Source organism: Cornus florida, unplaced genomic scaffold (genome assembly GCF_030987335.1).
Source record: "Cornus florida cultivar Cherokee Brave unplaced genomic scaffold, ASM3098733v1 CherokeeBrave_3.0.0_Hap2_Chr01, whole genome shotgun sequence".
NCBI classification, from domain to species: Eukaryota; Viridiplantae; Streptophyta; class Magnoliopsida; order Cornales; family Cornaceae; genus Cornus; species Cornus florida.
This window is the reverse complement of record NW_026775571.1, coordinates 97,087,864-97,100,875: the sequence shown is the minus strand read 5'-3', so window position 1 is coordinate 97,100,875 and position 13,012 is coordinate 97,087,864. Positions and strand designations below refer to the sequence as shown.

At 33.3% G+C, this 13,012-nt stretch overlaps 1 protein-coding gene across 1 annotated transcript; it reads left to right on the top strand.

The window, feature by feature from the left end:
* The first annotated feature begins 8,037 nt into the window (after nucleotides 1-8,037).
* LOC132308238 (protein S40-5) lies at nucleotides 8,038-9,095 on the top strand. The gene has a single exon (XM_059806262.1). The coding sequence runs from the start codon at nucleotides 8,202-8,204 to the stop codon at nucleotides 8,817-8,819; it is 618 nt and encodes a 205-aa protein (XP_059662245.1). The 5' UTR covers nucleotides 8,038-8,201; the 3' UTR covers nucleotides 8,820-9,095.
* Nucleotides 9,096-13,012: the final 3,917 nt, after the last annotated feature.

Below are 13,012 nucleotides of genomic sequence, written 5' to 3'. Positions count from 1 at the left end.
TGCTATACTTAATGATTGTACAAAACCCAACCTAAAATAAGAAAAGGACTTGACACTAGCACTGGTACCACAAGTTGAGACATCACAATGTCGTTTTTCAGTTAAGCATCATTGTAGCTGGAATTAACTGTAACAACAATTGCAGGAACAGCTAGCTATGGAAACCACTAGTGCAGTTTATGTAACATCAATTTTAAGATAAGACTACCCACTTGCCTAAAAGACCTACCTAGGGTTTCAATCAACATTATGAAATTCACATCATCCTTTACTGTCCATAAATTTATAGGACCAATAGTCTAAAAGATTATAATGCCAATCATACCCGTGGTTAGGATTATGTTAATTTAAGGAATAATTACTTATATATATATATATGTATGTATATGTTTAATAAGCAATTTCAATGGATGAGCTCAAAAGGAAAGAACATTAGTGATTGATGTTTTGTGGAGAGGGATGAGGGAGCTTGACCCAAATGGGGGAAATGTGGTCAAAAAAAGTGGGCTCCCATTTTGGTTTCGGAAGTGCAAGATTCTTTCAAGTGGGTTTAAATTAATATAGTTGGATTGGTTGCAATGACCAGTAATAGTAATAGGAATCTTTAAATATATATATATATACACATAATTACAACTTATAATAATAATAGTAACATTCTTTATAAATTAATTATATCCTTACTTAATTGTGTGTATATCAAAATAGAGGGAATCTCATAATTAATCTAACTTTGAATAAATTGATTGTTCTCCTACTCGAATTATGTGAGTCGATCTATTTTTGGTATCTTACTGATGTGATAATATAAATTGATAAATAAATACTGAAAGTAATATTGTTAATTGATTTTTGTATCATTACACTATTTTTGAGTAAAATTACAAACACACTCTTTTATTAGGGAGTTCCTTTTTTTTTTTTATAAATAGAAGAGAATATTACTTGAGTTAAGCACTTGATTAATCTCATTCTCACACACGATAATATATCAACTTTTTATATTTGTATCAAATAATTGTAATTGATGATAAATTGGAGACGACAACAAACCCATCCCATCTTGTGATGGAAATTTTTTTCTTTTACAAATTTGTCATATACCGTCCCATCTCGAGGGAGGGCAGGTTTGAGTCAATCTCTTATACACAATTTTGAAAAATAAATTCAAGATAATTTTTTATAGTAAATTTTCAAGTTGAATTTCTTAATTTTGTAACAAAAATCTAAAAACTATGAAAAATAAATATAGGAAAAATGACTTTAGTAATATCATACTTATTTATATATTTTCTTATAATTAATCAGAACGGTTTAATTTATGTGAAACCTATCCGAAAACCTGTCTCAATAGTAAACAAATGTAGCCAAAAATAAAAAATAAAAAATTTGCCAAAACATTTTGAATAGACAATTCCACCAGAATTCGCCATTCCTGTTTGAGAAATGGACATTTTTTAAAAGTGGTTTATGTTTTTCCTTTAAATTGAATGCAATGGTGTTGACAAGCTATCGACAGCATATAATTAATGCATTGTTTCTCACTTTGAATTTTGGCTATCCAATTGTTCAACTTGAAAAGGATGCTCCAAAATAACCATTGATGATCTTTGTGATAATATTTGATGGGATGATTATAGGCTAATTATGCACTTCCAACAATTTTAAAAGTACCAATCACCTACAAACACCTATGTATATTTTGTGCAATTCGAAAAAATACTTTTTGACAAGATTTTGAGTATTACTACATCGGTTGTTATTCGTTCTTCTTTTTAATAAAGACTCTTAATTAATGATAGACAATGACAAGTACCTCTCCTTACAAAGACATATCATGTGATAATAATAACGATTTTGGTACTTTTATCATTTTCTTAAAAAATCACTAATTTAGATGAATTTACGTGTGGCAATGACCAATTATCAATGAGCTACAATAGGACAGAAATATTCTGTGAGATATATATATATATATATATATATATATATATATAGTTTTGCAATGACAAAATTAAGATCAAAGCAAGACATGCTGACCTGTGATTCAACAAAACATCTGGAACCAATAAAACCAAAGTTAACCATATGACCCTGCATGGTTATGTATTTATTCTATTTTAGATTTGAAGTATAGATAAAATTCAGAACAAGTAAACTCAAGATCAAACTAATTTAGTAATTTGCACCTGACTTTATTGGGTAAATAGTACAAATACTGAACCAAATTATTGTGTTGAAGGGTAATAGCATAATACTGATACATACACATACATACATACATATATATATATATATATATATATGATCGATCCCTGTGGTGGGAGGAGCTAGGTGGGGCACATATGTAATTTAAGGCGGCGTTTGGATGGATAGGCCTACTGAAGATATTTGAAAGAAGTGTACTGTGAGCTTTGCTCTGTAGAGTGTCACGCGTGGCTAGAGCCCTGTGGATAAAAATGAGCCCACCACCTGAGCTGAGCTGCCACCACTCTATAGTCAGCAGTCACCACCACTCTGCTCTCTCATTCTTGGTGTTGCATGGTGGACTCCTCCAGTGCCACGCCACCCCGATTGTGACATTTTCCGTTTGATTTCATGGAAAGCGATCACTCCTTTCTTTTCACCACTCACTCTCTCCTCCAATGTTTTAACCTAAGTTACCAATACACAAATTTGTATGTATGTGTGTGTATAATTAAGTGTATTTTGTATATATACATTTATGTTCTTGTTTATGCATATGTAGCCCATGATTATAGTTCGAAAACACTCTTTTTGAGTGTAATTTCGGAAAATGACTCACGGAGAAGAGCGGCCAAGTCGTTCTATTTTTTATATCCGACTTTTTCCCATGTGTTTAGTCAAAGAATATACCATTTAAGAGTAATTCTACCATACCTGAATTGGATTTTATACGATTTCAATAAACAATGTCAAACATAATTAAAGAGATAAAACATCTTTTAATAACAAAAGAGCAAAACGAGTGAGTTCTTTACAAATACCGCACATTGGCATGCTCATAACAAAAACTTTCAAAACTTGTGTATAAACAAGTTATACTAACAACTTACTATGTCATCTCTGTTCTCGACAGTCTACTTAAATTAATGTGAACCCAAATGATTAATGTTAATTCATTAAGTTCTTGTAGTTAATTAGTATATAATTTATAGTTAGGGTAGATAACATTGAACTTTTTCTAGTTTGGATAATAAATTATATATGAGTAAGTTTATTACTTTACACATCTGGTAAGATTTGCCACATATATATTTCATGACATTCTTAACTAATTATTGGAGACATGTTGATCAAAAGTGTAACATGTAATATATTATAAGGATATTATTGACTTTTCACACTTTTTACAAAATCAAAGTAATAAATTCATATGTAATTTATTAAAATTTCAAGGAATGTGAGTGTACCCTAATTTCTTTCTAAGGACTTTGTTGGTAAATAATCATGATTTAGATATTAAATTGGAAAATTGAAACAGTTGGAAGTGTGGAGCCCACTTAGGAATCTTCATCGAGAAAGTGTTTTGCACGCCCATATAGCACGTGTAAGATTCACATCCCATTGGCTCACTCTGACAGTACTAAACCACAAATCCTCCATCAAAATTATGTGATCCTTCCTTCGTACAAGTAACCAATTAAACTAATAGTCCCATCTCACATTGCACATATACATTTATAATATAGTACAATCGCATTTAAACCTAATATCCACCGTATCTAATTAAATAATTAATTTTCTCATATATTAATAAAGTTCGAAACCACTGTAATACATTGTACCTAACGAAGCATGTGCTCTACACGTGTGGGTGAATTACAACCTCTGCAAGTGAGTTGAAATCAATCACAGTAAAAGAGGGGAGTTCGAGCCCGAATGTGGATAAAAAGAAGTGTATATTTGTTTTACTATTAAAAAAAATTGTTTGGTACGATAAAGGACTTGTGAAATTGTGACTCGAATTTGTTTTGGTTCGAAAAAATTTATACTTTTTTTTTTTTTTTTTGGTTGTAGACTCAGTTTAAGATTTATAGTGTGTAATGAGAGAATAAAGAGAAAAGGAAAATTTAGAAGTTGAAATTTGTAATATTCTCTTATTTATCGTACAATGAAATCTTGCTCTTTGCCTTTGAACCATACGAATATTTGTGTTTTTTGCTTCGATTTCTTGATTGCTTTCCTAGTTTCAATGTACTGTATTCTTGTAACTAGTTTCGATTTTTTAATAAAAGAGAAACATAATTACTTTTCTAATAATGGAGAGTATAAAACTTTTGATACCCAAATTTTTTTTAATCATGGAAGTGTTTAATTATGTGGGCTATATTTAAAAAAACAAAAGAAAGTGCAAGTGAAGTATAAAAATGCAAAGTGGAGAGTTATTATTATACTAATTCTTTGTTAATATGTATGAAAAAAGGGATTAAGATAATGATAGGATGCAATCAGTCACACAATATAAAAATGTATCTATCTGGAAATCAATGAATGAGATCACAGGCACATCTCTTGGTGGGTAGCAGGTGAGATTCTGATTCTGGAACACCCAAATCTTGGATGCATCAATGGCCGTTGGAAACACTCCTAACGCATGACGAAATCAGCTACTACTATTGATTAAGGTTCGTGCCTTTGGTCTGTCATGTTTCCATATACTGACACGAGTCTGGGTCCCACTTCCTTTTTTTTATTTTCCTCTTTGTTTTTAGTTTAATGGAGTGTATATATATATACCATATAGAACTGTCTGTATATAATATATATACACACACACACACGTATACATCATATCATATAGCAAAGGTCCGTGGCGTGACATTATTTACATAGTGACTGAGGTTGATTATTTCCATTATTTAAGTTAATTTATACTGTGGGAAGAAATTTTTTATTTTTTAAGTGGTGTTTTGTCAATATGAATTGTATGACTTTAACTCTTTAGCTTAATTAATAATCTATCCCATCGTGTGACAAGCAAACAAAATTCTCACTATCTTAATAATTGCTTTGACAAAACAATCCCTAAACATGTCAAAACATGTAAAATCAGAAGCGCTATATGATCTAAGCAAATAAATATATAGAAACAACGATATCAAGCACTTGAATATATATATATATATATATATATATATATATATATATATATTTGTTGTTGAACTTATCAAGCATAATGGACATTTTTTTTTTTTTTTTTAACAGAAAAGACATATACTAGTAGATTAACTATAGCACATAATTGAAGGTTGAACCAACACAAAATCAGCTACCAAACTTAAAATTTTAAATTGAGTAATAAAAAAATTTTAGTTAACTTGTTTTATCGGTTGCCTCTAAATGTAGTTTTTGCGGTCTTAACCTAATCATAGGAGGGTTGTGTGACGCCTCCACATCATTTCGGAAAGTAATTATTGATATTTTTATGTGTGGACACCTCCTAATTATATAAATATTGTTTTAAAAAATTTGAATACGAAGATATACAAAGAGGACAAAATCTACACAATACGGGATTCTAGGAGAATGAATCAAGTGTGTTTTATACTCAATATCACTTGAATCACCATTTTTTATTACATTTAGAAAGTCTTCAATGTTGGAGAAAGGCATAATTCTCATAGCGAGACATAAGTTTTGCAAACTGTGAACACAAGAAAAATATAAAAGTACTGTTACAAAAATCGACCAGTTTTTATGAATTACCCCCAATAAATAAAATTCAATAAGAATTCTTGTCAACTCTTCAAATGAATGAAAATACTTTTCGAATTATATATATCAATTATTAATTATCACACCAATTCGATGGTATAGTCGAATAAAAGTTGTCGTCAATTATATCATTTTTTTAAAGTATAAAGCTTTGTGGTTCCGTTGTTCCACTTGTTTGGACATTGAAAGGCCAGACCCCCAACATAGGATCCTTGATTAATTGTAACCATGAGCCCAACTTGGGAACAAAGGGGTCCGCATCTGGCAATTACTCCAACCAGTGAATGGGGTCCAACACCCAAGTCCGGTCACTGCAGATTAGGGTCCCAACCCCGCGCTCGAAGGGCCAGCATGATAGGGTCCTCAATAAGAGAAATACTCTTCACCTATTATCATACATGGTATTTAGTATTTACTGCAGTATCACAAACAACCAAACATAGTGAAATGCAATAAACCCAAACAAAACAAAAAACACACACACACACACACACACACACACACACACACACACATGGTAGAAAACAATAGCCTTGATTAAGTTTTGGGCCCTTCAGGGGGTAGACCTTGATTGTGATGTGAAGTGGCCTTTGATGGTGAATGAAAACAAGGCTAATTGTTTATTTCAAAAGGTACAAGCACTAGTGGGACCCATGCTGTCCCCACCACCACTTATTCTCAACCGTCGAATGTGCACTCATCACAGACTTTGATTTTCTTAACCCCCCTCCCACAATTGCCTAATTATTTTTGCTCATTTCAAACTAATCCCATTTTGCAATCAATTATGTACACCTAATCAATTGATATTGTATATCTATATATTTTCAACCGGTCAATATCTAGCCACGTGGCATTGATGGAGACCCCTTTTGAGTGGGACCTACATTTATTGGCAGTGTCCATGTCTCGGCCCTTGAAAGGACCAGTTCAGATGAATATAATCAAGTCAAACAAGATTGAGGTTTAGTGAAAAGAATGAAATCTGATGCGGATAATCTTTGATGGTGTAATCAATTTTTGACATATGTATAGTAAAGTTTATTTTTATTTTATTAATTTTTTTTTCTTTTTTTATTATTTTTTATTTATCAACATGGTTGTGTCATAAAGTAATCTTTATTACAAGACTGAAAAATGAGACAATTCTTTGAAAGTGGTTCTCAGAAAATTCAACATGAAAGCAAAATAATTTTTGTAAATATTTTATTTATCAATTCTAAAAAACGAGTGATCTCATCCTAATCATTTGTCTTATTCTCAAACTCATGAAATCTCTCTCCATTTCTTGATATTCTAGTTATTATATATTTTACTTATTTATAAAAAAATTTAGAAGCAGGAATACGGATAAAGGACAAGTATATAATGCAACACGGACATGATGATTAAACATAATTAAAAAAAAAAAAAAAAGACACAAATGTAATATGAATACTTTAAAAAGTAATAATATAATATATTATTCTACATATATATAAATAACTTTTTCTTGTTTTATACTTTTAATTATGAATGAAATCACTAAGTTGGAACTTATTGATAGATGTTTGTTATTTTCTGTTTTTAAAAATGTTATACTCGTAATTTTTCAAATTGAATTTAATCCCATTCTCGTAAAAAAATAATAATTATAAAATTATCCGTAATGTCCTGAAAATGTCTAAAAAAATGATAATAAATATTTAAATTTCAGAACGATATTAGTTGTGCTCGTTAAAACACTGTCTGCTAAAATAGTTATGTTTTTTGAAGGCATTTCTAATAACTTTATCACACGTTTAATTTTGATTGCTTTATCCGACTGTTGACATGGGAGTGTGAGTGAAAATGAAAAATAGACTATCACATTACACACTAATTTCCTTCTATGTTCCCCTATCTAATGCTAAAATTGTTCAAACCCATAATCATTTGTATATACGTTGTGATCAATTCACTAACATTTAGCTGTTGCTAGTAAATTATATATATATGAAATGAATCGCAACTGAAATTACCACTGACAGGTGAATCTAATGTCCACATCAGCTAAAATCATGTGTGGGGAGACTCCTTTTTGACTGAGTCACTTTTCCTTCTAGTAATTCGCACGTGTCCCAACGCGCCTGATCACGCGCGTGGCTCTGCACTCCCGCCAATTGCCTTCCATTTACATTTTCGTGCCTGTCTTCTATTCTCACCAATATATGTTTGTCCTGATTGTAGCATTATGAAATGCAGACAAAATGAACCCCAAATTCAAATGAAATGAAAGTGGGGTCCTCTGTGGAATCTTCAATTCTTATATATACAAGCGTTCGCTTCATGGATTACTTATGTTAAGACGCAGTTCTAATGGAGCTATAGTCACAAAAACTATATTATATATATATATACACGAATATATCTCTATATATCATATATGTATTAGATGTATATATATTTGTGACGTCGGTGACCGGAGGTTTTGGTGATGATACATGGCGAAAGGTCGGAAACTGACAACCAGCCGGAGCGAGCGCTTGTTGGGTAGCTATAGTCACGGTCACGGCCAAGGGGCGGTGACGGAAGGATCGGAGCTGGGCGAAGAAGATGTGTGGTCAATGGTTGACGACATGGTCAACGGCGATGATCATTCCATGAACGGCTCGCACAGCGAGTGGAGTCCACGCGACACTCCTGAGAGTAACGGAGGCGTGAGTGTCAGGAGCCGCCGGGGCGTTTCCCGGGAAGACCGCCACGTGGGTGGGCTGTCTCTGGCGTTTGACAATTCGGGAAAAACGGCGTCGTCTAGGATCGTGCACCAGTATCGGAGCCAGGACAGCCTTGCGTCTCCACGTGGACTCCACATGGCAGCGTCGGCCCCAATGAACGTACCCGATTGGTCAAAGATTTATCGAGTTGACTCAGTTGAATCGCTGCATGACTCGGATGATGGTATGGACGATCGCGAGTCGGAGATGGTTCCACCACACGAGTATTTGGCATATGCACGGAGCCGGAACTCGGTTTTTGAGGGTGTGGGTCGGACTCTAAAGGGTCGGGACATGAGCCGGGTTCGGGATGCAGTGTGGAGTCAGACCGGGTTCGATGGTTAGACCACTTTTTCCCGATGGGTTCGATGGTTGATCATTGTTAGTAACCCAAAAAAATGAAACTTCAATTGTTTATTTGGTTACTGGTATGGATTTTTTCTTGGGCGATGACTCGACCGAGTGAACTCAAATTTGGACGAGTGAACTCGGTGGCGATTGAGCCCAAGCACTTGCTCTTTTCTTCTCTAAGTTGTCCTGAGTTGAAATTTGAGAAAAAAAATTTGTGTCTAATAGGTAATGGGTATTTTAATAATTTTAGTAAAATGAATGTACTTCACATATTGTGGTGTTAATGAAATTTTGATCTCATTACAACCTTTGTCCAATTGAAACCGACAAAAATGAAAAGTTTTTGAATGTCACACGGAATGCAACATAAAATGGAATATTTTTAGCCACTTAGTATTTACATAAAAAAACACGAGGTGTGCTAAATGTGGTTGTAAATCATCCGAATTTTTCTTGAAAAAATTAAGGAGACGGCTCAAACCCTCCCCAAAATGATTTTCAAAGGAAGTAAATTCCACCTCCACTACAAAGCCAACTATGCAAAAATTAGTAGGATTTTATTAACGGATCTATAAATTTAAGGACAGCCTTTATCGTAGTATCACGATTATATTTAACATTCTTCTTTAAACATATAAACGCTTGTACTATTTAAGTTTTATCAATTTTTGTAAGTACGTTCGAATTACTTTAAACCTTTTGAATAAATTTCGAGGTTTGGTAAATTGCGCGCTAGCGAAAACACCATTCAAGCTGATGCGCTGCACTTTGTGCACGCTCTAAGATGACTAGGTAAAAGTTTGTGCATATTGAAGCCATAGACTGATCAATTAACTTTATAAAATTTAAGAAACAAGAAAAGCATTACCTAGGTTCAGATGCTTAAATATTAGTGTCACCGACATGAGTTTGAGGTTTTATTTTTTGTTCCAGAATTCTTCTTTAAATAAGAAGAATCAGAACTGAGTAATGTGCTTTTAAAATAGAAGTGTCTTTCACACTCGTAATAGTCCAGGTCTCTAAGAAGTCGTGATTCGTGAACTCAATAAAGCTTGAAAAAAGTCTTGTGTTCAAAATCTCGGCCGCAAAAGTTTGTGTCAATTACCAAGGGCCGCAAAAGTGTGTGTCAATTACCGAGCCTCGCATGAGGAAAATTGAGTGTGTGTATTTTTTGACAAGTTGAAAAGAAAATTAAGGCTTCAAACAACGATTGTTTGAAGGTAGAATATTTTTCTTATAAAATATTTTTTTTATGTCTTATTTTTTGGTGTTTGGCGATGATTCGTAAAATATTTTCTAGATCAGCTTTCTAATAAGGAATAGTACCCACACAATTAACTCGTTCTCTCCCTCTCTTTCTTCGGTGTTCCTCACCAGTACTCCCTAAATCATCCCCCCTCTCCCTCTCTCTCCTCGTTATTTTCTGTCTCTGGTGATACGAGAGATGGTAATTTCTTCCGACCCGTTCCGCGCCCTAATGGGGTGGATTTGGTAGCTCTTTAAATGAATTTGGGATAAATATGATAAAATAATTGAAAACCCAAAGTGTGTTTGGGACGGGACGAATTTATTGGTAAACCCGCCCCTGCCCCCGATTATATATGTATCTTTAAAAATTTTATAAATATATATTTAATATTTTTAAGACCTTGTTACTTTGCTGAAAGTGTTCGTTAATATATTAAATATCTACCACCTAGTAATTTAAAAGTTGTGTCAACTTATTTATCAACCCAATTTGGGTATATTGTGCTAGTTTTATTTTAGTAAATAATAAAAGTGACATAACCTACCCCGCCTCGCAATCAAAAGAAGTACATACTAACATCAACGGTTGATAGAAAAAGACAAAAAAAATTGTTGGTCTAGTTGTCATTAGGGAGATGATGATGGCAAACTTCGAGGGGATTAAATGTACACAACTTTATCTCTATATACAAACATACTGTTTATTTGTTTTCACCCTATGTGACCCTAATTCAAAAATCTTATTAATTTAAAATTTGTTGAAATAAAAATGATGGCACTTATTAAAAAAAAAAAAAAGAAAAGGAGGAGGAGGAGGAGGAAGCAAACTTGTATGATAAATGTACCTTTTTTTAGGAACGGACCTAGGAGATTATGCAAAGGGGCGGCTTGTGTTAAGAGGGCAATAGTAGAATTTTTCTATAATTTTAGTAGGGATAATTTTAAAAAATTTTAGGTATTTAATACAAAAAGAAGAAAATAATAAGTATAAAATACTAAAAAAAAATTAAAATTTCATGGTCCTGCTTTTTCCGTTAAAATTTTGACACCTTAAACACCCAAATAAAAATGATATGATGGTTTGAATTCGAATATTTGGTTATCAAAGGGCAATATGGACAAAAAGAAAGTGGGATTCACAAAGAAGATTAGAAAAACGAAATTGCTTTTAGCGGAAGGTGATATTTGGATGGTTTATATTGGGCACAAATTTTGACAGTGACCAAGAAGAGAGAGAGAGGTGTACGTACTAAAATGAAAGCTGGAATACCATATCAAGGGGTGGATATATCATATACCCTTCTGGCTTGCCTTTTCCAGGAAAAGGACACTAGTCTTTTTCGCTGGGCTCACAACTGGTTTTAGCCACTGCTTCAGTCCTTCCACCCATCAATGTACAAGGACTTTTTGATAGTTACATGGCCCCACTCTCAGTATCAAATAAATATAAAACCAAACTTCATTATTCACTCATGCAAGTGGGTTTTTATTTTTTTTTTTTTTTATGGTAAATAAATTATTGGTCGGCTCAGTACCAAAGTCACATAAATCAGGGGCGATAAAATCTAAGTCACACGTAGTGGGAGTCAGAGTAGAAGCACACGAAGCGTGAGAGTAGAAGAGCTGGTGGAGCGTTAGAGTGATAGTCATTGAGAAAAATTATGTGACTTAGGCCAGCACTAGCCACTACGAAGCTAATCAAATTATAATGTACTGTATCTCGATTCTGGTCCAGTGTGTCATTGGGCCTTGAAAACACGATTACACAAGTTTCGGTGTAAATAGATCCAGTCCAATGGAATTCTTTTCTTTTCTGTTCTTTTTGTGTGTGTTTAATCAGCCCATGATGTGTTACTTTAGGAAGTGGAAATCCAATTTTGTGTGCCTACAAAGTGGGCCCGACTTGGAGCAGTGATGATATGTTCTAAAGGGCTGTGACTACAAAGTGGGCCGGCCCAATTTTTGGTTCTCAGTCTCATTCTCAAGAGCATTGTGTAGCTGCTAGAGAGTCTAATTAATGCATGCTAGTAGGGAGGGGAAGGACTAGGATTCATGTCGTTTTGATGCACAACATAGAGCTCAATGTGGGTTGCATGGAGCCCCGGCACAGGAACCCTCCAAAGTTCAAACAGAGGGGCTACACTTCGCTAATGGATAATGCTCTGTTGCTCGTGGAGTCATGATTATTACATGTTGGACATTGTAACTTTCTATTATGATTTGGGCAAAATGCCAAAATAATAATAATAATAATAATGAAAAAGTCTTAAAATTATCTTGTCATAAATAACTCTTCTAAGTCTCTAAAAAAACTATAAAATGAACTTAATCGCTTTAAAGGGTGTTGCTAGGACTATTCCAATGTGCGACACTCCTGCTATTGTGGAGTCTGATTAGAATCAAACTTGATTCTTAACTTTTAAATTCTTAATAGTCACTGGGTGTCCTTGGTACACCTGCATTTTTCTTTTTACCAAGTAAAAATAGTGTAAGCTCTTTTACCTCAAGTAAAGGTTATAACAACTATGCAATAATTTACACTTGATGGATGTTGAAAATAGGTTGTGGGAGAGTTTTAGTAAAATGACTTGATATTAGTTAGAGTTGAATATCAATAGAGACGTTGAATTTTGTAAAACATGCAAGTTATTTGGTCAATGTACAGGTTTTTCTAATATAAAAAATATATTAAAAAAATGAAGAGATAATTTAAAAGTGATGAGATATTTATATATAATTGTTTTTAATAACTAAATTTATGATGTAGAAGTTATATTTTTTTCAAATTGGGTCTATGGCTAATAATGGCCTAGTGGTAGCTTCTCTTGGTTTATTATGCGACCTTGGGTTATCAAAATGAATATGTTATTGATCAAAAAGAAATAAATTACTGGCCGGGCCGGGCCATCACTCTGATTATAATCCACTTAACAATGTAT